The sequence below is a fragment of the Rhagoletis pomonella genome, unplaced genomic scaffold (assembly GCF_013731165.1).
Source record: "Rhagoletis pomonella isolate Grant_MI unplaced genomic scaffold, Rhpom_1.0 Rhpom_scaffold_00002, whole genome shotgun sequence".
Classification (NCBI taxonomy): Eukaryota; Metazoa; Arthropoda; class Insecta; order Diptera; family Tephritidae; genus Rhagoletis; species Rhagoletis pomonella.
In genome coordinates this window covers 109,933,093-109,959,626 of record NW_023458556.1, presented here as the reverse complement: position 1 = coordinate 109,959,626, position 26,534 = coordinate 109,933,093, and the positions used below count along the sequence as shown (strand labels likewise).

Sequence of the window (26,534 nt, the reverse complement as noted above, 5' to 3'; positions counted from 1 at the left end):
TTTGCCAAATTAAATGGCGGCTGCTTAGTTTGCTCGGAGGTGGTTATGTCGAGTTTGGCACAGGGTTGCACGTTCATTATGGTTTTCATGGCTATTGCCAACACGAAATGAGAATTTCAGATGTACATAACGCGCAAAATTTAAAATTTTGTATATGGCAACACCGAATTTGCTGCAGTTTGACCAAACAAAATTAGTTTGCTGTGAGAGTCGCCAAACTCGCTCTCTCCGAGTTTGCTGCAACAACAATTGCACGCAGTTTGCCAAACAAAATTTCTGCATAACACCGACCTAAGGGAGTGTCAAAAGTCTAATGTCAATAACATGATACAAAAAAACAAGGTAGTTCCATTGTCACTTTTTCGTCGCCATATTAACAACCTGACAATTAAGCAGATTGTGACATTTCGTGCTACCATACCCAACATCTAAAATCCTTCAAATTTTCTTATTAATGTTTTGTCGATTTAAAAATATTTTATTCTTAAGCATAGCATAATAAGAAATAAACAAGAAATAAGTTTGAAATTCCACAACATTTCCTTGAAACATTTTGCAACATGAAGCTAGCAACACAATTTTCATGACATTTTTAAATACACATGTATATTTTAAATTGTGTGAAAGCTGACAGTTTATAGAATTCAGTAGCGACGAAAACAAAGGGGGGTTAAGTGGTTAAACCTTACCCAAGCCGATCATAAAACTTGCGACGCAATTTCGGCTTATGCCTGTGGGTCTTGGCAAGAATATAATCCCTGAGGGTTTAGCTTAAAATGGTTTTCGGGATACACCCTGTGATCATGTTACTTTCCAGAAGGTGTGGCCCCCGTTTTTCTGTACATATTTTCGTTGGAAAAATACCTTATCTCTGTATTCTAGGTAAATGCTTCCAGAGGTTTTTATGCGTCACCAGAATTTTAGTTTATTTGGCTTATACCGCTAGCTCTTTTGAACGGCTACGAGATTGTTTTCATATACCCCCATTTTTCATAGGTTTGGGATTGATTTCATTTACCTCTATTCCTAGTTCTACGGTGGCACGCCGCATTTTCCAATAAACTCTTATTTTTCCATGAGCTTAAGATTGACTTCATATACATATATCCATACAAAGTTCCAGGACTCTACCACAAATACTTTCAGAGATATGCACTATGAAAAATTCGATTTCTATGGGAGGTTCTACACGCACTTTAGATATCGGTTTTGTTTTAGCCTATAACCATTATTGGAAAACTTGTGTCCGAAATTTCAAAAAAAGCCGGTATGGGCATTGTGACTCCTCAAGTGAATGAAATCAAACATCGTAGTTGACCAAAAAAGAATATTAGACTTCATTTACTCAACTTCTCAGAATGTAGAAAAGCTAAGAAATATATAATAAGATAGGATATGTTAAAACAGCCTCCAAAAAATTTACTAAAGACGACCCTGGACTACACAAATCAGTTTTGTTGAAAATTTGTTTTTATCTATTTATTTTATCCTTCAATTTTGGGTGTGTCAAAATTGTATGTGAAAACAATATGTGTTGCTAGAAAAATTTTACGGCCCATGAGTTCCAAAGTAAATTCCATTGCTGTTAAATGGACAAAGACAATATGTATTAAATAACACATCGAAATGTGTAATTTCAGTAATTTGTGTAAATGTGTAACTTCAGAATTACATCAGAATCACGTATCCGATATAGAAAACTACATTGTGAATTAATGACATGACATGAGGACACTAACATAATTTTAAAATATGTTCACCAAAATTGTATTAATATTAAAATAATGATTTGGCAAGTTGTTATCGAATTTAATGTAAAATTTAAACGTTTTCAAAATAAGATATTGATTTGTTTTAAAAGGTATATATTAATACAACTATTTACTTTATAATCCCAAATTTAGGATATAAAATGGCCCACACCAAAAAACTTACAATTGGGTAATGCCGCTTCGAATTTTTCACAATTGAGCAATTGTCAAAAATCTGCTTTTTAATCAAAAAGTTGTTTATTGAAACTACCTTCTTTTTTGTATCATGGTCAATAATGAGCAAACCTCTAATTATTGAATCATGTATAATTTTGACTTATATGTATATTTGGCAAGTCTTTGTGTAAACAACAAAAATACAAATTTTCATTTCTTTGCCACCTTGGAAAATATAGGCTTATTTTTACTTAAACGTGATAAAAAGCTCATTAAAGTGTTCTGTAATGTCTTGTTGTAAGTTTGTTATCATAGTTCTTCGTATTTTTATTGCCCACTAAACGTGAGTGGCTTCAATTTAAAAAGTTCTAGTACAAAGAATTTCTTTGTTTGTTTATTGTTTTTAATTTTAAAAATTCATACTTTTGACATGTATGTGAATGGCGGAGTTTCCGCTTTCCTCCTTTTCGGTGGGTTTTTATATTAAAAAGGCATCAAAATGGGAAAAACCCCCCTTGGTATCTCTGCATCTGTTAAACTTTTTATGGGAATATCATTGAATTCCTCATTAGAACATGTATTCCCTCTATTTTAGCGTATCAACAGTTCATATGGCTTCATACCATGTAAATGCACCATGAACTGTTGTCTACAAGTGTGTGTAAAAGTTTTTTTGATTCGATTCACGCGTTTGGGCACAGCAACCCAAAATCGTTGTACAAATTCATAAACAGTACCCAAATAAAGTGTGTAAACGCTTCCATATTGATGGATTGATGGATCGCGCAGGAATGCTACATGTTCAATATTTATCGCGTCAGTATTTGCATAATTTTTGTGCTGAACGCTTATTATGACGCAAGAAAATATTTGTATTTTGTACATATAATTTACAGATAATGCATTCCACAATTATTTTAAAGTTTCCAACGTTAGTTAAAATTTCTTCAATTTGTTTTGAAAGATTTTAAGCCCCGAGAATGAAGGCAGAGCCGATGTTCGCATTATGATGTACTGACGAAATGTATGGATCCCGTTTTGAAAGTGCTACACGTTCAATATTTATTGACGGTATTGCGATCCGCTACCCAGATTTCAAAATTTTAAGAAATTTTGCGATATGAATCACGATCCATCAATACTGCATGCTACACCGTCAATAAATATCGCGATACTTGGATCAATCCCAATAAATACTGACCGTGTGACAGGGCCCATACGATTATCCTCGAAACCTTGACGGATTTCCCAAATATTCTACCACTCGTATCGCTGGATTGTTAAATAAATGCTCACGATGACCAAAATGCAGTACAATTAACTTTATTGTACAACAACAATTTACAATACTCGCTAATACAATGAAAACACTTTACAATACTCGTTAAAGCAATTACAACGCTTTACAAAACTTGTTAACACAATTAAACTTGCTTATTCGCAACTCAGTTTGCTTGCTGACTTGTAACTCCCCAACTCCGCTGTGTCGTGGCTCTTATATACCTGAGCTCGTACTCATGGCAACTCTAGAATGTTCTGAAGTTCATCGCTCATTCTCTTTCTCCCGCTGTTCGCAGTGTTTATCCAACTTGACGTTTCTCTTTGTGGAACATTCTACTTCATTCCTCGAACATTCTGCCTATTTCTCGTTGTTCGCTCGCGTTGCCGCAGTATTCGCCACAGTATGTAAGTTGCTGTGTGAATTAAAAAAAAAAATATTATTAAATATTTACAAAATTAACAGACCGAAGGGAGTGCAATGGGGTATAGTCGTTGCGCTGGGTATGCAGTTACAGTTACATGGCTATACTCAATCCCGACTCTTGCGTCCTCGTTCGCGCACTCTGGGCAACGTGAGCAACCCATGTGCGAGATGCGGTAACCAATCCGAGTGGAGCCTTGGGTCACGGCAGAAAGAGAGGGAGCTTCGGTGGGGCCACTCTGACTTATTCGGTTTAAGGGCTCACTGAAGTCTGCAGCGTCTGTTCACCAGTAGGTGCAGCGGCAAGCGGGTCGCTATATAAACGTGTATTTGGTTGCGAAACCACCCCCGTCCCAGCAATGGGTTGTGCGCTGGGTTTGGGACCCGCCACGTAAAAACCACTTCCAGTGAAGAAGCAAGGCAAAGCCTCGGATGAGGAAAAGCAAGCAATGTCTGGGGCCTTGCGACGTATACTACAGCTGCCATGTGAAGGAGCGCAAATTCGGAGTTGGATTTGTGGTGGGAGAGAGACTCCGTCGCCGAGTACTGTCGTTCACCCCGGTGGACAAGCGTCTAGACACAATCCGCATCAAAGCGGGATTCTTCAACATCTCGCTCATCTGCGCCCATGCCCCGACGGAAAGAAGGATGAGGCATCCAAGGATCTCTCCTATGAGCGCTTGGAGCGCATGTACGAGCGCTGTCCCTTGTCATGATATCAAAATCGTGCTTGGCAACTTCAATGCCAGGGTGGGCAAGCAAGGGATCTTTAGAACCAACGTCGGAAAATTCAGCCTCCACGACGAAACGTCCGACAACGGATTGAGGCTGATCGACTTCGCCGGGGCCCGAAACATGGTAGTATGCAGTACTAGGTTCAAGCATAAAAAGATCCATCAAGCTACGCGGCTGTCTCCGGATCGAAAAAACGAGAAACCAAATCGATCATGTTGTGATAGACGGAAGGCACGCTTCCAGTGTTTTAGACGTACGCACACTCCGAGGCCCAAAAATCGACTCGGACCTCTATCTTGTTACAGCCACGCACCCGCCTCTGCGCAGCAAAAAATGTGCGTCCAAATATGCAAGGAAAGCTTAACGTCGAAAAGCTGCAATCACAACAGACAGCCAGCGCTTTCGCTACTCGACTCTCACACCTGCTCTCAGAGAGCACTCTTCAACAAACCGACATATGCGAGCAGTGGAACCACATTTCCCGCTCATTAAGTACCGCCGCCGAAGAAGTAGTCGGATTTCAGCGAGCCCGAAAGAACAACTGGTACGATGAGGAGTGTCAGGAAGCTGCAGAGAAAAAAAGATGCCGCCTACAGGGCCACGCTGCGATCGGGCGCAACGCTATAGGGATCTGAATAGGGAAGTGAGACGTATTTGCCGCAATAAGAAGAGAGAGGCCGAAATACGTGAGTGCGAAGAGCTTGAAATGCTCGCCGACAGGAAGAATGCCGGAATATTTTACCAGAGAGTTAGGCGACTTACGGAAAGTTTCAAGACCGGGGCGTACTCCTGTAAGAACAATAATGGCGACCTAGTACTTGATGTCCAGAGCGTACTTAAATTATGGAGGGAACACTTTTCCGCCCTACTAAATGGTAGCAGCACGGAAAGTTGTGGAGATGAAGAACCCCAGCCCGCAGTCGATGATGACGGAGTCGACGTTCCACCGCCTGACTGTGACGAGGTACGTATAGCAATAACGCGGCTGAAAAACAACCAAGCTGCTGGAGCTGACAGCCTACCAGCTGAGCTATTCAAGTAGGATAAGGTGCATGCATCAACTCTTGTGCAGAATATGGTCAGATGAACGCATGCCCGACGACTGCAATTTAAATGTGCTCTGCCCAATCCACAAGAAAGGTGACCCCGCCATTCGCGTCAACTAACGCGGGATCAGCCTTCTAAGCATAGGTTACAAGGTCTTATCGAGCGTATTGTGTGAAAGACTGAAGCCCACCGTCAATCAACTGATTGGGCCTTATCAGTGTGGCTTTAGAGCTGGCAAATCCACCATAGACCAGGTATTTACAATACGCCAAATCTCGGAAAAGACCCGCGAGAAAATGATCGACACTCACCACCTATTTGTCGACTTTAAAGCCGCTTTTGACAGCACTTGACTATGTCTGAATTTGGCATCCCTTCAAAACTCATACGTCTGTGTAAAATGACGTTGAGCAATACCACCAGCTCCGTCAGAATTGGGAAAGACCTCTCCGAGCCATTCGCCACAAAACGGCGTTTCAGACAGAGCGACTCCCTTTAATGGACTTCTTTAATCTGATGTTGGAGAAGATAATAAGAGCTGCAGAACTGAACCGCTCAGGAACAAGTTACTACAAGAGCGTGCAATCGCTGGCTTATGCCGATGACATCGACATCATCGGTAACAAAAACCGCGAAGTCTGTTCTGCTTTTTCCAAGTTGGATAGGGAAGCAAAGCGAATGGGTGTGGTAGTAAACGAGGACAAGACGAAGTATCTCCTGTCATAAAACAAACAGTCAGCACATTCGCGCCTTGGCACCCACGTCACTGTTGACAGTTACAATTTCGAGAAAGTAGGGAATTTCGTTTACTTGGGAACCAGCATTAACACCGATAATAATGTCAGCATTGAAATCCAACGCAGAATCACTCTTGCCAACAAGTGCTACTTTGGACTGAGTAGGCAATTCAGAAGTAAAGTCCTCTATCGACGTACGAAAACCACGCTCTATAAGTCACTCATCATGCCCGTGCTGGTATATGGCGCAGAACCATGGACAATGACAACATCCGATGAGGCGGCTCTTGGAGTTTTCGAGAGAAAGATTTTGCGGAAGATTTAAGGGCTCTTACGCGTTGGCGACGGCGAGTACCGCAGACGATGGAACGATGAGCTGTATGAGCTTTACAACGACATGGACATAGTGCAGCGAATTAAAATACAGCGGCTCCGCAGCTCTGAAAGTATTCAACTCGGAACCCGCTGGTGGTAGCAGAGGAAGAGGGAGGCCCCCACTGCGATGGAAAGATCAGGTGGAGAAGGACTTGGCTTCACTTGGCGTTTCCAATATTCGTCAGTTGGCACAGAGGAGAAACGACTGGCGTGCTTTGCTGAACTCGGGCAAAATCGCTTAGGCGGTTACAGCGCCAAAAAAGAAAGAAGAAGAAGAACAGATAGAAGATCACAACAAATCGCTCGCAATACGAAAAACTGGTGGAATGCATGAGCTAAAGGCCGGACATTGGTCCAGGCTTTGTAAAAGGAGCTAAAAAGGATGTGGTGGAATTTTGAGAAAGCGTTCCATGAATTAAAGCGGCACAATATCTAGTGAAATGGAGGCCCTTAAAAGGAGGGGGCTTACATTTTATCATTTAAGCTAAATGGATCAGAACAATCTCCTAGCAATCTCCTTTGTATATTAATGCAACTGTTAGCTGTTCTTCCTCCTGGGACAAAAGTGCACCGGCCACTGAATCCTTTTTATTATACTTAATTAAGGAGAAGCCTTTTCAAATAATGATTAAACTAATTTTTTTTTTAAATTCCACTATTCACCTGCGATTATATTTATTTTGATTTATTTCTGTCAATACATCTGATTAGGAACTTCGAATTTCACTATTTTAGTTGGCAACGCCTTTGATAGTTACGATCGGATTACAGCATATTAATTTTCGAATTTTCGGAACGGAGCTACGAATACGTATCTACGAACTTTCGGATTACAGCATACGGGTGTAAGAGTAAAAGCCGGCGGTACCTGCTTCATCTTCTGAGTCGGAAGGGACATTTAGCATAGCAGGGTAAATAATTTCAGTGCGCAGATGCTTCTTAAAGCAAAAAATCGTAGATAAAATTTTGTCCCTTAACAAAAATATGGACACATTTCATCAATTCTGATCTCATTTTCAATAAAAGTTGTTATGTCTAACACCCTTATTCTAGAACCCGAAATTTCGTAATTCGTAATTCGTAGCTACGTTACGAAAAACGCAAAATCGACACGCGAAACAATTTCGCTAGCGGAATTGGTCATAACACATGTTCTAGATATAAAAAAAAAAAACCTTTTAGAGCGCAAAATGTTTAGCTCGAGGAATACTTTCCAGTAAATAAAAAAAAATAAAATAAAATAAAAAATTCTTCAAAATAAACAAAATTTCCATGAAAATTAATTTTAGTATCAAATATACGATAAGATAATTTTTAACAAATTTTTTGCTAACTAATTACCGAATCCAATAATTTCTAACCAATGCCGTTATCCCGTTAACCCTATGTCCGCTAGCGTAACAATTTCGCTAGCGGAATTGGTCATAACACATGTTATAATTATCAACAAAAAATCATTTAAGGCGCAAAATGTTTGGCTCGAGGAATACTTTCCAGTAAATAAATTTAAAAAAAAAATCTTCAAAATAAACAATATTATTTATTTGTATTTTTATGAGAAGCTGTTTTTCATGGCAGAAATACAATCGGAGGTTTGCCATTGCATGCCGACGGACGACCGCTGTTAAGAAAAAACCTTTTTTCTATATTTTTGCGATGTTGCTTTGACCAGGGTTTGAACCCGGGTCCTGCGGAGTGGAAGCGCGCACTGCTTACCACTGCACCACAGCGGCTAACTGATTACCGAATCCAATAATTTCTAACCAATGCCGTTATCCCGTTAACCCTATGTCCGCTAGCGTAACAATTTCGCTAGCGGAATTGGTCAGAATACATGTTCTGGATATAAAAAAAAAAAACCTTTTAGGGCGCAAAATTTTTGGCTCTGGTAATAAATTTCCAGTAAATAAATTCAAATGTGCTCTGATATCAACAGAAGTACGAGAACGCAAAATTTGCAAAAACTTGCAACCTTCGACTGGCCACTGGTGATTAATTTGGCAATTTATTTTCTGCTTGGTATATTTTCCCCCGATTTGGCATTTTATACAATTGAATAGTTTTGGATAAGAAAAACCTTTTTAAATACAAATTAATTATATCGGAATGAATAAGTTATTTTTTTTCATAATTATTTGGGATATCACATGGTGACGCATTCAAAAACAAGATTATCTCCTCCAAACACCCATCATTGATCCAAAAGAAATATAATAGATATAACTACAGATGTAGCTTTAAAATTATAAAATTAATTTCAACAATGATCCTACCAAAACCGAAAACTTCAGAAAAAACATTTCAGCATACTGCATTTAAATCTAGTTTGGTATGTTTAAAGGAAAATTATGGTACAAACGAAAAATGTCATACGGCAACCATAGCCAGCACACACTAGAGTAAACAAACTGGAGATTAATATCAAATTAACGAAAAATAAACTCAACAAACGTTGTGCTTATTAAATTTACTCACTTTTTCGTTGTATACTAGCATTAATAATAAAATTTGCAATAAATAACTCAAAAAAGGCCATATTTTCTTTTGTTTATTTACAAACATGTGTTTGTGATCAGCTGATTTTCTTATTTGCAAGTTTTAGCTGAGAAAAATTTTTCCAGCAGAAATTGGCAGCTCTCTTTCACATTTTGCTCTCTCAATTTCCCCTACTTTGCAAGGTTTTTGGGTACGAGAACGCAAAACCAGTAAAAGTTTTCTAAAACTTTAGATAGTTGGGCGTACGAGTACACTCCTATTTTCACTAGTCAAATACACCGATCAGCTGATTACTTGCTAGTTTCTGCTGGTTTTTCATTTCTTTACTTTTTCGTGACTTCGTTCTCTGTGAGCGTAATTCTTTAAATTTTCTCATTGTTCTTCTTCCTGATAATTATCTGCTAGAAAAGAAAAGAAACAAAGGCTATATTCAAACGGGCCAATTAGCTGAGGTAATTAAGCTTTAAATTGCGGCATTGAGTTTGGTGTTCACACACACGTCAGCTGCCCAATTAGCGGTACGAAATCAGCTGTTGGATTACCTACAGTGATGGAAAAGTTGTTACATTTGTACCTTTATGTAGTTTGAAAATACATTCGGTAAAAACAAACAATTTTAGGTACATTTGGAACGTAGCCAAATAGTTTCTTAGGAAATCAGTTCTTATTTCTACTGACATTTCAATGCATTTTCTGGTGCAGGAAACTGGTCTAATAGCTTCTCTCCTTCGTGAAGATGGCATACAAATGATACAGAAGGGTGGTCAAAGTAACGCAACTGTAGTTGATTTCGCCAGATAGACGAAAAATATTTCTTTTTAAAACGTCAAATCTAATAACTGGGAGGAAAGTGACTCACCTTTTCTACGAGTCTTTGTTGAGAAATATATATATTATAACTCGATAAGGTTTAAGTCTTGCCATAGCTTCCATTCGCTGAACTGTGGATAACGTTTTCCAATTCTTTCGCGCGATCTTCTTCTGATAAGCCGATTTTTTTTATAATTGAGGTAAAGAGCATTATCCTTAAGCTGGTGCGAAATGATTTTTTTTGATGATTAGCCTACTCTGTTAGTTTAAGCAGAAGGAATCCATTCATTGATTTTTGGAGGAAAATTAGAAGTTTTTGGTATATTTAATTTTAATTTGATTTTTTGATCTCGAGAATGTCGGATTTTCAACTAATTTGTTCAACATTATTTTTTGAGCAGCCACTTCCAACACGAATAAAACTGTCAAATTAAAAGCCAGTACTATGAAATTTAAACCTCATAATGGTAGATCTATTGTCTAACTATCTGCATTGCAACTTTTCAACACATTGAAACAATTGCTGTACAGGAATTGCTGGAACGCGTACCGATTTTGAGTGAACAATGCTTTATTACCTACAATAAACACTCATATTTAAAACATATACAAAAAGGAAAAGGAGAAGGAACTACGAGCGTTGCGCTGTGTGGCAAGAGCCAAGACGTTAAAGTGGTAGATGCTTTAAGGCGCCTAGTAGCAAAGTTAGAAGATTTCGTTGGGGGAACAGCTGCGGTGTTCAATTGGAAAATTCTTCCTGTCTGAGAAAATTACTTCAACGCGAGTGATTTTATTACTTGCCAATTGCAGGCAAATATTTTTAAGCGCATGCGTTTATACCCAGGTGCGGTTCCCATGATCTTGGAGGTTCCTGTTCCTGAAATGCCCGAAGCAAACGAAAACTCAGAAATGACGATATTATCTGTTGATGCGCAGACGCAAACTGAGTAAGTTTGCAAGAAAAAATTAGTTTCTTACAAAATTATGCTCACATAACCACGTCAGGACCTAAATTTACACTGATATACATAATACATATACATATTACATATACATAAGTATGTAGAAGAAAACATTAAATATTTTTTTTATAAGTCTCGGATGTTTTTTAGAATTAAGTATTTAAATAAAAAACTAAACGCGCAAAAACATTGGATAAAAACAAAAAAATCTTTAAAGCAGTTTCAAAAACGTATCTTTCATTTAATTACGTGATTTCCTTTATGAGGTATTGGTTTCTGTCCATATGTATAGTATGTGCTTATAAGATGCGAATTCAATTAAAAGTCTTTGAAGGTAATATTCGAAGTAATTCTTAAAGTCGGCCGCTGTGGTGTAGTGGTAAGCAGTGCGCGCTTTCACTCATCAGCACCTGGGTTCAAACCCTGGTCAAAGTAACATCGCAAAAAATATAGAAAAAAGGTTTTTTCTTAACAGCGGTCGTCCCTCGGCAGGCAATGGCAAACCCCGAGTGCATTTCTGCCATGAAAAACAGCTTCTCATAAAAATACAATCGCCGTTCGGAGTCGGCGTAAAACTGTAGGTCCCTCCGCTTTGTGTGACAACATCAAGGCGCACGCCACAAATCGGAGGAGAAGCTCGGCCAAACACTAACATATGTGTAAGCGCCAATCTATTATTATTATTATTAATTCTTAAAATTAGTATACGTACGTTTGTATGTATTTATGCTGTTGAAGTAATAAAACAGCTTTCTGGCTTTATTTTACAAATTTTTAAATGCAAATATTCAAATAAGATAATGTCAAATCTTTCATTTCGCTCTTATTGCAACACCTGGTATAATTTCATCATGATGCGTTTCAGTTGATGCTAATTTGTAGCAAACAGAGCACTCGCAGCTGAAAGGGTTAATTTGTTTGTTTACAGTTTTCTGACATTATAACTAGCTACAAGAGAGTTGGCGCTAGTTGTCGCTTCTACCTTATTTAATATGGCTTGGGCAATACTTCTATATAAAAGAATATATGGCAACTATGTTCGTCTAACGTTTTTTTCATTACGAATGTATGTGTATTGTGAGAAACAAACCCTACAAGAATTGAGTGATTGAAACTAACACATTCTCATTTATCTTACTAACAAATTTGCAAATTTTGCGTTGGTTAAAAAGAGACCATTAAATAAGGCCGTAAGTTAGAGGAAGACGGAAGATCACATGTACACAAATGTTTACATCACGTTTTTCATATTGCTCTTAAAAAGTTGATAGAGATACTTGATTGAGATCTCCATCACCAATGAGTATCACATGATCAATCAAATGACTATCTCTGTTCTTGTAGGGAAGAAACAGCAAAATAGCATCATTCTACGTATACATATACCACGTTTATATGATGCTTCAATTCGTTCTAAGTCAAACCATGTTATATGGACACACACATGTAAACACATTCTCTAATCGAATTGAAACTTTTAATCGTGCCACCATAAATCACATTTTGAATGCGAGTTAATGCCATGTTCTGACCGACATCGAAAACATGTTTTCGTTGCTAAAACTGGTTTTCGACCTAAAACTTGTGTTTTCGTCAATGTAAAACCTGTCAAACGAAAACAAGTTTTCGCTGAAAACCACTTGAAAACTCACGTTCCACTCATTCCAATCGGTGTCTGCACTAGTTTTTTTCGATTATTTATCGAAGTGGAAATCATATTTTATCATTTTTAATACGCAATTTCGGATTTATTGTTAATTGGCTGACCAAAATAAAATAAGCATGGAAGTAAAAGGTTGTTAATGAAAAGAAATTGAAGGAAAAGTATTTTGGTTTTGTATTTGTGCAGCAAAACTGTAAACAAAGGATGTAAGAAATGTCAACGAAAACACCAACAGTCGGTGTGAACAGCCTTCAGCCCACAATCCCAAAACTCGTTTGCAAGGTGTTTTCGTTGTCGGTCAGAACATGGTATTAGTGTTTGGCCGAACTTCTCCTCCGATTTGTCGCGTGCGCCTTAATGCTGTGGCAAAAAGGAGAGTGCCTAGGGTTACCATTTTCTAAGAAATGTATAGTACTTTTTCAAAAAATTCTGAAAAAATATAGTACACTTCAAATATATATAGTATTTTTTTTAAAGAAAAAGTAAAAATGCTTTTTAAGTGTACATCTTTTTTCTTTCTTATGCATTTCCTCTATAAAACAATATATTTCTTTGAAAGTATCATATGCTTTATCGCTATCAATTTTTAAATTAATATATATAAATCAAAAGTTCATTATTTATTAGTGAGATATTCGCTTTATTTCTCTCATCTCACCGTTTCAATCTTAATAGAAACAACTCTTTCTATGAATGCCGAAATTGCAGGAATAGAAAGCATAAGCGAAATAATTTTAAGTAAATTTGGTAAATCTTTCAAAGTATTTTTAAAAATGTTGCCATTTTTGATCCCTGCACCCATTGTTTTAAAGTACATTTATTTTAATATTGGTATTTCAGTATAAATGTTACCGATTTTAAAACATTTCTTTCTAAATAACTGAAATATATTTATATTTATAATTGAAGAAATATAGTATTTTTGCATACTATATTTTTTTTCCAACAGTATATAGTACGCAGACCCAAAAAATAGTACAGTACGGTGGGCAACCCTAGGGGTGCCTACAGTTTTATGTCGACTCTGCAGGGCGATTGTATTTTATGGGAAGCTGTTTTTCATTTTCAAGGTTTGCGCACTTCTAACCACTACACCATATATGCGAGACCTATATTCAGATGTTTTTAAAGCGATATTTTGGCTGTGTGCGAGTTGACTTAAATTTTAGGGCCGGTTGCTCAATGTCTGGTTATCACTACCACTACACTATCGACGATTTCGACATCATGCATGTTACATGTGATCGATAAAGCAGTCGTTGTACTTAACCGGAGCTTCTACCTCCGATTTGTGCCCTAAGGGCCGGTTGTTCAATGTCTGGTTATCACTACCACTACACTATCGACGATTTCGACATCATGCATGTAACATGTGATCGATAAAGCAGTAGTTGTGCTTAACCGGAGCTTCTACCTCCGATTTGTGCTAATCAGACATTGAACAACCGGCCCTAAGTACCTAAACTAATATTCCACTGGAAACTTCCAGCACTGCTACAATTTAGGAAAACAACTGCTAAGGGCCGGTTGTTCAATGTCTGGTTATCACTACCACTACACTATCGACGATTTCGACATCATGCATGTAGCATGTGATCGATAAAGCAGTCGTTGTACTTAACCGGAGCTTCTACCTCCGATTTTTGGTAATCAGACATTGAACAACCGGCCCTAAAACTGTGCGAGTTCATTTGACAACCTAAGGGCCGGTTGTTCAATGTCTGATTAGCACAAATCGGAGGTAGAAGCTCCGGTTAGATACAACGACTGCTTTATCGATCACATGTTATATGCATGTTGTCGAAATCGTCGATAATGATGTTTAACCGGCAAGTAGTGATAACCAGACATTGAACAACCGGCCCTGAATTGTTTGGGTATAAGTGAAAAATAGGGCCTGTTCAGCTAAAAAAAAAAGAAAAAGTGGACATAGTTCGCCTTCTTTCATTGATTCTAACGGTATAAAAAGTGTTTGATGCAAATTAATAGAGGCGGTGCTAAAAGGTAGTAAAAACAGAATTTTTACTATTTTTAAAAGCTTATTTTTTTTAAATTATTGAATTGATATTCAAAACGTGGATATGGTTGGATATGCAATTGAAATACCTTTCATTTGATGTGTATATCTATATATATAAAGATCACATATTTCGAGAAAACTAAAAAAACCAAATTATAGCAATTTTTTAATAAAAATGAATTTTTCTTACGTAATTGCCTATATTAAAAGATAGACTTTTTTCCAAAATTTCAAAATTAAAATTTAAAATACTGTCTTGTTTTGATATACATACCTTTTAATTGATTACGTATTTTTTTAAGAAAAACATACATTTTGATTTAAAAAAGGAAATAATCTCGTTTTTTCGTAATATGAATATATTATTTAGATAGATATACATACTTAATGAAAGGTATTTCAATTACCTATCCAGCCTTATCCACGTTTTGAAAATCGGTTCAATAGTTTTCGAAAAATTAGCTTTTGAAGAAATATTGAAAATTCCACTTTTTCCACCCCCTTGCACCTCCCTTTTAATTTTCAGTAAAACAAAATTCATATCAGCAAACTCAAGAATGAGGAGCGAGCCACGCCCGCTTTTTCTTTTTTTTTTAGCTCATCAGGCCTCTTCTTTATTTTACCAAAATCAAAGATATTTGTACTGACATTTTTGTGAAAATTTTCTTTTTTGTGCCATAGAAAAGATAAAAATTACTTAAAACTTATAAAAAAATCATTGTTCGCTTAATCGTACGCCCTTTTATATTTCACAGTTAAATTTAGGTTGAAAAGTATGCTCGCAGAAAATCTAAATTGTTCCTATTCACTGCGTTACCGACACTTTCCAGTGATTTAGGACTTTTCTCTATTTAGGTAGCAATTTAGACGTACTCGCACACAGCCTTTAAATGAGTACCATATCGATACTTTCGGATCGATATCGTGTCCCTACTAATGTAAGCGGTTACTAATGGTAAAGCAGGGCAAGTATGCATAACTGGGCCAGAACATAGTGTAATAAGCAAAGTGAAATCAATATATGACATATTTATTTTTCATACGCTTATATGACAACGGTTTTGTCATTGCGTTAACCCATTTTATTCAAAATAAAAAAATTGTTGATTTCAAATCAAAAAATAATTGTTTTAGAAATTAAAGAACAAAAAGAAAAAAATCGTTTAAAATGTCAGATACTTGCTGTTTATGCAGAAGCACCCACAACAATGGGGTAGGTATGTTTCGTGTGCCAACAGATGTTACGCAAAGGGAGTGGATGAATGCGTGTGGTGTTCAACTAACTGGATCATCGAAAGTTTGCGGTCTGCACTTCAAATCGAATGAAATCATTTATGCAAGTATTAATGCCAGGAGAAGACGCCTCGATACAGATGCAGTACCATCAAAGATGTTACCTGCTATTTCATCAGATGAGAGGTAATGATCAAAGTGTGGGTATGTTCTCAAAGGCATAGTAAGTACACTCTAAGGGCCGATTGTTCAATGTCTGATTAGCACAAATCGGAGGTAGAAGCTTCGGTTAGATACAACGACTGCTTTATCGATCACATGTTATATGCATGATGTCGAAATCGTCGATAATGATGTTTAACCGGCAAGTAGTGATAACCAGACATTGAACAACCGGCCCTAAGGGCCGTTTGCACCATGTGGAATTTCGCTATTCGCGACAAATTTGGTATGTAAAAGTAAACAGGCAATGTTTAGGGCTGGTTACTCAATGTCTGGTTAACACTAATCTGCGGTTAAACATCGTTATCGACGTCTTCGACTCCATACATACAACAGGGAGTCGGTAACGTCGATAACTATGTTTAGTGTTAACCAGACATTGAGCAACCGGCAAATTTGCACACATTAAGGGCCGGTTGCTCAAAGCCTGGTTGACAATAATCACCGGTTAAAATCGTTATCGACGTTTTCGACTCCATACATATAATACGGTGTCGGTAACGTCGATAACGATGTTTAACCGGGGATTAGTGTCAACCAGGCTTTGAGAAACCGGCCCTAAAAGAGGAAACTGGTCACCTCTCTTAGGGCCGGTTACTCAATGTCTGGTTAACACTAATCTGCGGTTAAACATCGTGGTCGACCTCTTCGACTCCATGCATACAACAGGGAGTCGGTAACGTCGATAACTATGTTTAACCGGAGATTAGTGTTAACCAAACATTGAGTAACCGGCCCTTAATATGCGCAAATAAACACAATTTTTTTAGAGCGTATTTAAAGTCTTTTCAGTAAAATTCATACAAATTTCCTTAAATAAATTAAATTTAGTTTTTTTTAACAGTGTTGTTTAAACTACATTGAAATCTTCTTTCTTTTTAAATTAATAAATGAAAATATGTGATATGAAAGATATTACTACAGAAAGAGTTATTTACTTTATATATATGTATATTAAGATCTTGCTTAAAGCATCCTTTTTAACTAATTAAAACAATTGCGCTTATATCTCTTCATATGTTCACTGCTTCGTTCACAAAAAATAAAATGTTTTAATTTCACGCTTAAGTAGCGATTTTCAGTAAATTTAGAAAACGTAATGTTTTCTACCATCTCTAATGAAAATCGCTTTTAGAACGAAAAAAAAAACTTTATAGAAAATATAAAATTTTGGGCTATTTAAAAAAGTATCCACATTTAGGTCCGGTTACTCAATGTCTGGTTAACGCTAATCTCCCGTTAAACATAGTTATCGACGTTACCGACTTCCTGTTGTATGCATGGAGTCGAAGACGTCGATAACGATGTTTAACCGCAGATTAGTGTTAACCAGACATTGAGTAACCGGCCCTTATACTGATCGGAAAAAATAAGTATCCCGCAAAAATTCGTCTAAAAATGTATCTAATCGGATCTATTTAGATCCAAACGGCATCCCTGCTTGGAATAATATTTATGAACTGCTATACCGGCAATTTTACCTATGACTAGAATCATTGTGAATACTTTTGTTGTTGAACATCCACCCATGGGTGCAAAAATACTTTGCTTTCCTTTTTTCTGTTCGGTGTTCCATGAATTTGGACTAAAAAAATGAAGGTGTGTGGCGATTTTGTTAAATATCTTCGTTTAAAAAACTTCTCCGCACAAACTTTTCGATTATTATTGTAGTAGCAAATACTTTTCTGAATTGAGATGTAAAAATTTATGTGGTTTTGAATTGATCGTCAAGATACTTGCAGATTATCTATTGATAATGCCGTATTTCCTTAACTTTTTTGGATAATTTTATTTTTATTTGATAGCTTAACGTGTCTTACCCGGCTACAGGATGCCAGAAACTATTCGAAGTTGTGGATGAACACAAGCTTCGTGTGTTCTATGAGAAGCGAATGGGACAAATTGTAGAGGCTGATGTGCTTGGAGATGAATGGAAAGGTTATCATCTTCGAATCGCCGGTGGAAACGATAAACAAGGTTTCCCGATGAAACAAGGCGTCCTGTCCCACGGTAAATAAAAAATGTTCTATAATAAATTTTAGTGGATGTCGAAGTATATATATTTTTCAGGTCGTGTACGTCTGTTGTTGAAAAAGGGTCATTCTTGCTACAGGCCTCGCCGTACTGGTGAGAGGAAAAGGAAATCTGTTCGTGGTTGCATTGTCGACGGCAACATGTCGGTGTTGGCTCTCGTTATTGTGAAGAAAGGTGAGCAAGAACTGCCCGGTCTCACTGACACAGCAGTTCCAAGAAGACTTGGTCCTAAACGTGCAAGCAAAATTCGTAAGCTTTACAATTTGACCAAGGATGACGATGTGCGCCGCTTTGTTGTTCGTCGCCCGTTGCCAGCAAAGGATAATAAGAAAGCCACATCCAAGGCACCGAAGATCCAGCGTCTAGTTACTCCAGTTGTCCTCCAAAGGAAGCGTAGACGTATTGCACTGAAAAAGAAACGCCAAGCCGCATCTAAAGAAGCCGCTGCTGATTATGCTAAATTGTTGGCACAACGTAAGAAGGAGTCCAAGGCCAAACGTGAAGAGGCTAAGAGGCGGCGGTCTGCTTCTGTGAGAGAATCGAAGAGCTCAATTTCAAGTGACAAAAAGTAATTTTTTTAAAAGGATCCCAAAATAAAGGATTTAAATATCTTAACTTTCGAGAAAACGTCATTTCCTTAGGGGGGAAGCGGCCCATAGGTCCCATAAAATAGCGGTGTCACTTTCAGAAGGGAAGGCCTCTAAATTCATCAATGCAAATTTGCGCAACAAGTTGCACTTCGGCATTTCAACTTGGTTGCGCATCATGATTCAATAATCATGCCTATTACGGTGTCCGACGGATGCCATCCGCACGGATCTAATCCGATTCGCACCCCTACAAGAATTGTGTGATGGAAACTAACACATTCTCATTTACCTTACTAACACATGTACAAACTTTGCGTTGGTTAAAAAGAGACAACTAAATAATGCCATAAGTCGGAGGAAGACGGAACACAAATGTTTACATCAGATTTTTTCACACTGCCCTTTAGAATTTGATAGAAACTTGTACCATACAAGAATTGTGTGATGGAAACTAACACATTCTCATTTATCTTACTAACACATATGCAAATTTTGCGTTGGTTAAAAAGAGACCATAAAATAAGGCCATAAGTTGGAGAAAGACGGAAGAATTTGTACACAAATGTTTACATCAGATTTTTCACACTGCCCTTTGGAATTGATAGAAACTTGTAGCTAGCCAGTGACAGAAATCTCTATCAGTCTTGCCACTCAAATGATTTGTCAAATGATAGTCACTGTTCTTGCAGGGACTGTCATAACAAGCGAATGAGAAGGATTAGATTCATGAGAATGGCATCCCTCGGAACTAGTCCTATTCCGATCCGACAGATACCATTCGCACGAATCTAATCCTTCGCACTCGTTTATTCCGATAGCACGAATCTGATTAGATCCTTGCGGATGGCATCCGTCGGATACCGTAATAGGCACGAATAGAAAGGTTTTGTAATAAAACAGTCTTCTCGCTCCCACACATAAAATCGGCTCCTTTACTTGTGCAGAATGCTGCTGACATTTTCTAGTTGTATTAGTACTAAAACCAAAAATTCTTCATACTAACAGGCTAACCTAATATTCACGCACGCCGCCAATTTACTGTCAAAAATTTCTCATGCACATACATTTTGTATGCGACCAACCGAAATTGAACGGCGCGCGTATGAAGCTAACTCAATTTCCAATTTTTGTTCTGCGTGACATTTTGATTTGACATTTCGCTCAATGAAATCAAATGCAAACGCACGCAAGCCATTTTCGGGTGACGCAAAACAAAAAATTCTACGGCGTGCGTACCAAAACGCAAGCCGCGGATATTAGCTTAGCCTGTAACACCCTTATTCTAGAATCCGAATTTTCGTAATTCGTAGCTACGTTACGAAAAACGAAAAATCGACATGCTGCAACCCTTGCTGAAAAATGTGTATGAAGGAAAACAAAGGGGAAAGGAATTAAAAAAGCACTCATTATGAGCTTGTTTATAGTAAAATTGATTGATCTTTAATATTTTGAGGAAAATTATGGATTCTGATGCATTTGTAGTTATAGCAGCGGAGTAAGAGCGCGCTAGGGCAATGGATTCACAAAGGTATGCGGAGCTGCCGGGCATGGTAACCATGGGCACATCTATGTCTGCTTCTGGTTGAATTAGGTTTGTATAAGTTTAACCAAAACTTTCAGGTTTTTGCGGTGGCGTACGCAAAAAACTTGCAAAGTTGGGGAAATTGAGAGAGCAAAGTGACATTTCATTTTGAGGGGAAGCTGCTGGTTTCTGCTGGAAAAATTTTTGTGTATTAAACAAGGTGGTGTTGGGGCAACAGCTGAATTTTTCGCCGTGGAGGCCATCACGTCAAAATGATGTGTTTGTTGTACCTCATACCAATGACAGTATGGACATCAGCGTATAATTTGTTAGTGTAATTTTTTACTTCTATACGGCCAACACCACCTTGTTAAATACGCCTTGCGTACTGTTTTGGATATTTTTCTCTTGTGAGAGAACTGGTGACATTTCGCCGGAATTTTGCTGTTGGTTGGTTTTTACTGGAGATTTTAAACGAACGCACCTATAGTAACTTCCCCAGTAAAACACATGAACCAGAAAGACAAGATCACGCGGGCAGGAGACTAGCCCGTTAGAATCGCATTTAGGAAAAAAGTTGAACGATTTTGACATTAGCCGTTTGTTTACATTTCTTCGTTGTTTACAATTTTGTGGTGGCTTTTTACTGCAATTTTCTTCATTTTCGCTTGTGACAACGTGTGTACACATAAGATAAAGAATAATTTAACACAACGGCATGATTTATAGAAAAAATTTGCATAATAAAAATGACTTTTCTTGCGTTCAACAATTTCGCGGTTTTCTCCGTTCTCTTCGTTGTTTACTTCTTACAACAAAGATGGCGTCGAGATTTCGGCAGCTAGAAAACAACTTTTTTTCGTTCTTTCCTTCCCGCGTGATCTTGTGTCTTTCATTCATGAGTAAAACATTGCAGCGAGAGCGTAAAAGCAAAATAGAGCGTGAAATTGAGAAGAGAAAACTAGCAGAAGAAGTTATTGAACACAAAACTAGTAAAAACTCATGATTCAATAATTAAAGGTTTGCTCATTAGTGACATTAGACTTTTGACATTCCCTTAGCGCCCTTACAAAACCCAACAAGCATTTCAGTAAATGTTTTTAAAAATAACTTACAGTAAGTTTGCTATAATAAGCGTTAAATAAGCGTTTTTAATATTAAGTTTATTAAAAGTTTTTTCAAATAAACCTTTAATAAGTGTTGAGAGCGAATGTTTATAAATCGCTTAAACTTAAAAATGAAATGCAAATGCCAACGACATGAAGCAGTAAATATAACATTTTTTCAATTGTCAGTGACGTGTTTACGTTCTTTAAAATATATTATTAAAAGAAAAAATAATATAAAAGCAATGCGGTAAAAACAGGCAGAAATATCGCGTTTAAGAAGTGAAAAAAAAACAGTGTGAATAAATTATAAATTTGAATAGTGAAGTACGCGGAGAACATAAAAGGCTCCTTGCTTACTTTAACATTCAATTAAAAATATATTAAATTTTTTTTAGAAAAGTCCATCAATGAGAATGGCGGCGATGAAGCGCAATATATAGCTACATCGATGTCGTTTCTCCAATTTGCCTAATAACCGCATGTAATTAAAAGCTGGTGCACGCAACGAGATCTAATAATTAACTTTTTTATGCTTAATGTTTGTATGTTATCGTGAATTTGAATGCTAAAATGTCTCTTCCCTATTTATATTTTCGCGACTGTAGATGAGTCCGTCGAAAATTCTCATTTCTATTAGTTTCTATGTATGAATTTTTACTGAAATATCTTTAAATAAAGGGTTATAAAAACGTTTATAAAAAGCTTTATTTTGGAAATTTTTAGTAAGTTTATATTCATACGCTTATAAACAATTTTTTTAACCTTTATTATAAGTTTACACTTTTACGCTTATACAAAGCTTTCTTTTCAGCATTTATTATAAGTTTATATTTCTACGCTTATAACCAAGGTTCCTTTTCGATTATATTATGCTTACTTTCAAGCGTTTTACAAACAAAAAATCAACGTTTTGTAAGCTTAATGTTTATAATACAAAACTTTCAAAAACCTTTCTTTAAGTTTAATTTGCTTGTTGGGTAAGCTTTGTACCCACACACAGTGCCTTGCTAAGGGAGCCGATTTTGTCAAGAGGAAGCGAGAAACCTGTTTTTTGAGCAAACCTTTTATTATTGAATCATGGTAAAAACCAAGGTGCATTAAACAAGGTGTGATTGACAATTCAGTGCGGCTCTCTTTTAAGGTACTATTATGTCAAAAAGTATAAACAAACGAATTAACCCTTAGTTTTGCATGTATCTTGTCAGCACTGATGCCCTAGGCTTTTATTTTGATTATAGTTTTGTTTTACTTACATTACCTGGAATATATATATTTTGTCAATAAAATAAAACAAGTTGTTTATAAAATAGTTTTAGCAATTTTCTTGTTTTTGATTGCCCAAGTTTTATGCTTTAGTGCGTTTATTTTTATATTTAAATTTTTTATCCTAAACATTATGCGACACTTATAAAAGTAGGATTTTACATTTATTTCCAATTTTATATGTGACAACAATTTGTGTGTAACAATTTTGAAATTAGATTTTTTCATGCGAAATAGTTTTCCATTAAAGACTTTGCTTCAAGCAGTTTTAAATTAAGCTCTTCCATACTTGCTTGCATGGTTATAATTATTTCGGTAAGAAGAAATATTTCTGTTCTCAACGTGCATTCTAAAGACTGGCCTGTTTGAGTTTGGACATCAACAAATAATGTATCCTGATCGCGTTCTAAATCCTCACTTGTTTCAGTTATTTCGTATGGCATTGGGACTGCGCCTGGGTATAAACGAGCTCGTTTGAAAGTGCTTGATTCGGACGGACAACTAATGAAATCACTTTCCTTGAAGTGGTTTTCACAAACGCGAGATGAAACACGTAGTACAACACCACAGCTTTCTTCCCATCGCTGCCGTCTCAATTCGCAACTAGGTGGTTTAAAACATCGCACTAATTTCGTGTCCTGACTTTTATTGCATACAGCGCACCGTTCAAACGTTTTGCTCCGTTTCATCTTGGTTTCCTTACATTAAATATATAAGAAAAGTCGAACGTATTTACTTATTACCCAACTTTAAACGTACTTACTTGCTCTCCTCGGCGGTTTATCTCTTAACAATTTCACGTTTATTAAGAAAATTTGTTGCTTGAAAAATTTGTGAGTAACTTTTTTTTAAACAAATTCAAATTTGAAAAAAAAAATTAAAATAGGTTAAGAATTCATTTCAGTTTGACATTATAGCCTGTTTCTTATGAGAGCAATGTCAAAATCAATGGCTGCATTTCTTTATTCATTCTGAACGTTTGGAATAAACTTTTTTGTTTATTTATTCTTTAGAACGTTCCTGATGACATGTTGACGTATATTTCAAACGCATTCTGTTTATTCCGGCTGTGAAATTGGATTATCCGGAATGTATAAAGAAACGCAGCCAATCACACTTTGTTGAATTCATTTTGGTAAAAACCATGATAAAAATATAGTAAGGTAGAACCGCTGAGAGTCACTTTTAAAATTCTTGACGTTTCCAAACAATTTAATTTTTAAATTTACTCACAAACTCACACACACATTTTCATTTTCAATCTCAAGCAACAACAATTTCGAACAATTTCAATTTTTTATTTTCACTTTTATATGATTTTAAAATGTTGGCAAACTTCAAAAAAAAAATCATGGCCGACAAATTGAGAGAACGGTTCTACCTTGCTATGTTTTTATCATGGTAAAAACCATGGTGAAATGAACTGAAGGTGGCGCATTCCCGAAACCGCTAGTTTGGTTTTGCCGACTTTGACATTTATGGCAATACGTAAACAAACTTTTTGTTTAGAAACAAGTGCAAACGTATTGTGCACTTTCAAGTGAAAAATCGAAGTAATTCGTGCGTTCTGAAGTAAAAAACGTTTTATTTGTAATAAAAACTTTATAAAAATGTCGTGTCGTGTGTTGAATTGCAGCAGCCGTAGGGGTAAAGCCCCCAAATGCAGTTTTTTTTGTTTCCCCGCGACGACGCCTTGGCCAGAAAGTGGGTACAGTCTGCCGGCAGGAGAAGCCATAAAATTTAGACACCAGCGTAATATGCATGAAGCACTTTACGGACCACTTTTAAACACGACATGTTAAGTTGAAAACGCTGAAATACCACAAATTACAAACTAAAATCGGAGGTAAGCAAGCATCGACCACTTTCTGCAGGAAAACATGCGATGCGACAAGATATTATCACTTTTTTGGCACCTGCAATACAAACACAAAAATTCTAAATAGTTAATTAATAAGACCTATTCTTTTGAACACATTTCAAGAGTGGTTGTATATTTTTTGTAACGTAGTGCTTAATTTGCTATATTCAAAGATGGCTTGAGAAATTGGTGAATCGAGAAGAAAACACGTTTTCTCACTGCAAATTCACAACTGTCAACTCATTGTTCTTCGCCATATTCTTTGTTTACCCGTTGCCACAAATGTCATTCTGCGGGAATGCGCAATCTTGTATTCTATCGTTCTTGGGTAAAAACTTGCAAGTGAACAGATGTTGCCAAGGCATACCAAGGTAGAAGTGATTTCGACATTTCTCTCTTTTGAACTGCGACTGAAATGTCAACTCTTAACCCTATAGTATTCAAAATTTTTTTTTTAATATAAATTTTCAATTGTGAGCTGTGCGACTGATTTTAAATACATAATAAAATGAAAAGGAATTGCGAGCGGTGCGTTGTGTTAGTCAAGAGCCTGGACAACAAACTTGTGCGATATTTTAAACATTCGAATTGTCAAGTGAAGCGGCAACGGTGGGCAAATTGCGGCGATGTTTCATTAGGAGACTCTTCACGTGTGGTCGTGACTTTATTTGTTGCCCATCGCAGCCGAGTATTTCTAAGTGGACGCGTTTGGTCCCAGGTGCAGGATTTATCATACAGAATATGAAAAGAAAATCTCCCTTTCATATACATACATGGATAGGCCAAATTTCAAATGGTGGTCTGATAAAACCTAAACCAGTATTCCTTGTTGACATAAAGAAACTGAAAGTAATTTTTAATAAATTTAATGGAAAGGAAATTTCGAATAGCAAAAATTTAATAGCTAAATTATTGAAGTTAAGTTCTGATGTAAATTTAGAAGAATCTAACTTTTTTAATGACTAATATACTTTAGAACTAAGTATTTCAATAAAAAAATAAATGCTCAAAACATTGGGATAGTAAAAGCAAGAAAATTGTCAAAACGGTTTTATAAATGAGTGTGTTTCATTTAGTGTGTAATTTTGTATAAGTATGCATTCCCATATTTACATTAAACCGAAGATTCAATAAATAAAATGAAGCTGATTCTAATGAGATTTTAAATATTTTCATATTTACAAAAACTTTAATTTCAAAGATGTTGAGTTCTATCAAATATGGTAAATGCATAACAAAGGGTTAATTTCTTTGTTTACATTTTTTGACATTACAGTCAGGTATGAGAGAGCTCGACTGAATTTTCACTTCTACCTTGTTGAATATGCCTTGGTTGTTGCACCGTTTTGATATTCTGCTGTAAACATTTTACTATTTATAAATCAGTTTTAACCCTCTAGTAGGCCAATTTTTTATGAGTTGAAAAATTCAGGACTGGGTGATTTTAGCACGAGAAATCCAAAACTGATGTCCATTTCGGTCTGAGACAGTAACTTTTTCCTACAGGGGAGAAAAACCAAGACCGTCTGGAGACGGGCTCGTCTATATACTTACACATATTTTCAGCTTTCTCTTACACAATGTTGACCTACGAACCGGCAATGCCGTCTGCAGACGGTCAAAAATGCAAAACTGGGGTTTTATATGTCGGCAAGCCGGTCTGTAGACGGTCTGTGTTCGAAAGCAATTTTCTCCATTTCGAATGGTGACATAATTATAAAACTTATATTAAAATACGGTGCTTTTAACAACGAAATCCACCGAATTTTTTTTATATCAAAAAATTTTTCAAAAGAAAAAATTTCTTTAATTACGAAATTACTAAATAGCAAGAAATAATTAATTTTAACCGTGTTTTCAAAATCTGTAATTCAACTGCCGATTAAAATAAAACGGATTGACATAACGGATTAAAATTTACTTCGCCGTAAGGGTACGATTTTTGTCTAAAGATCGTGCCTTACGAATATAGAAAAAAATGATTATAGGTGCACTAAAAAGGTGTTTAGTTAACGACCGTCTGGAGGCGGTTCTGCCTACTAGAGGGTTGAACTCTTTGCTTTACACACAAGCACTTACACAGTCCAGTACATCATTAATATTTTGATTTCCACTCATTTTACTTTTGTTTGTGCTAAACCAATTTATTCTCATGAACCGAAAATACAAGATCACGCCTTCTTCTTAGTAGCCCGTTATAATCGCATTTAGGAAAAAAGTTGGGC

At 36.6% G+C, this 26,534-nt stretch overlaps 1 protein-coding gene across 1 annotated transcript; it reads left to right on the top strand.

Annotated features, from left to right (window-relative positions):
• The first annotated feature begins 17,420 nt into the window (after window positions 1-17,420).
• Window positions 17,421-18,582, top strand: LOC118734321 (40S ribosomal protein S6). The gene is made up of 3 exons (XM_036464043.1): window positions 17,421-17,529; window positions 17,736-17,940; window positions 18,001-18,582. The coding sequence occupies exons 1-3, from the start codon at window positions 17,524-17,526 to the stop codon at window positions 18,534-18,536; spliced, it is 747 nt and encodes a 248-aa protein (XP_036319936.1). The 5' UTR covers window positions 17,421-17,523; the 3' UTR covers window positions 18,537-18,582.
• The last annotated feature ends 7,952 nt before the right edge of the window (window positions 18,583-26,534 follow it).

Excerpts from the sequence above, each read along its gene's own strand:
- LOC118734321 (XM_036464043.1), top strand. Across the intron at positions 17,941-18,000 it reads ACAAGGCGTCCTGTCCCACG|GTCGTGTACGTCTGTTGTTG; the intron begins GTAAATAAAAAA and ends TATATTTTTCAG.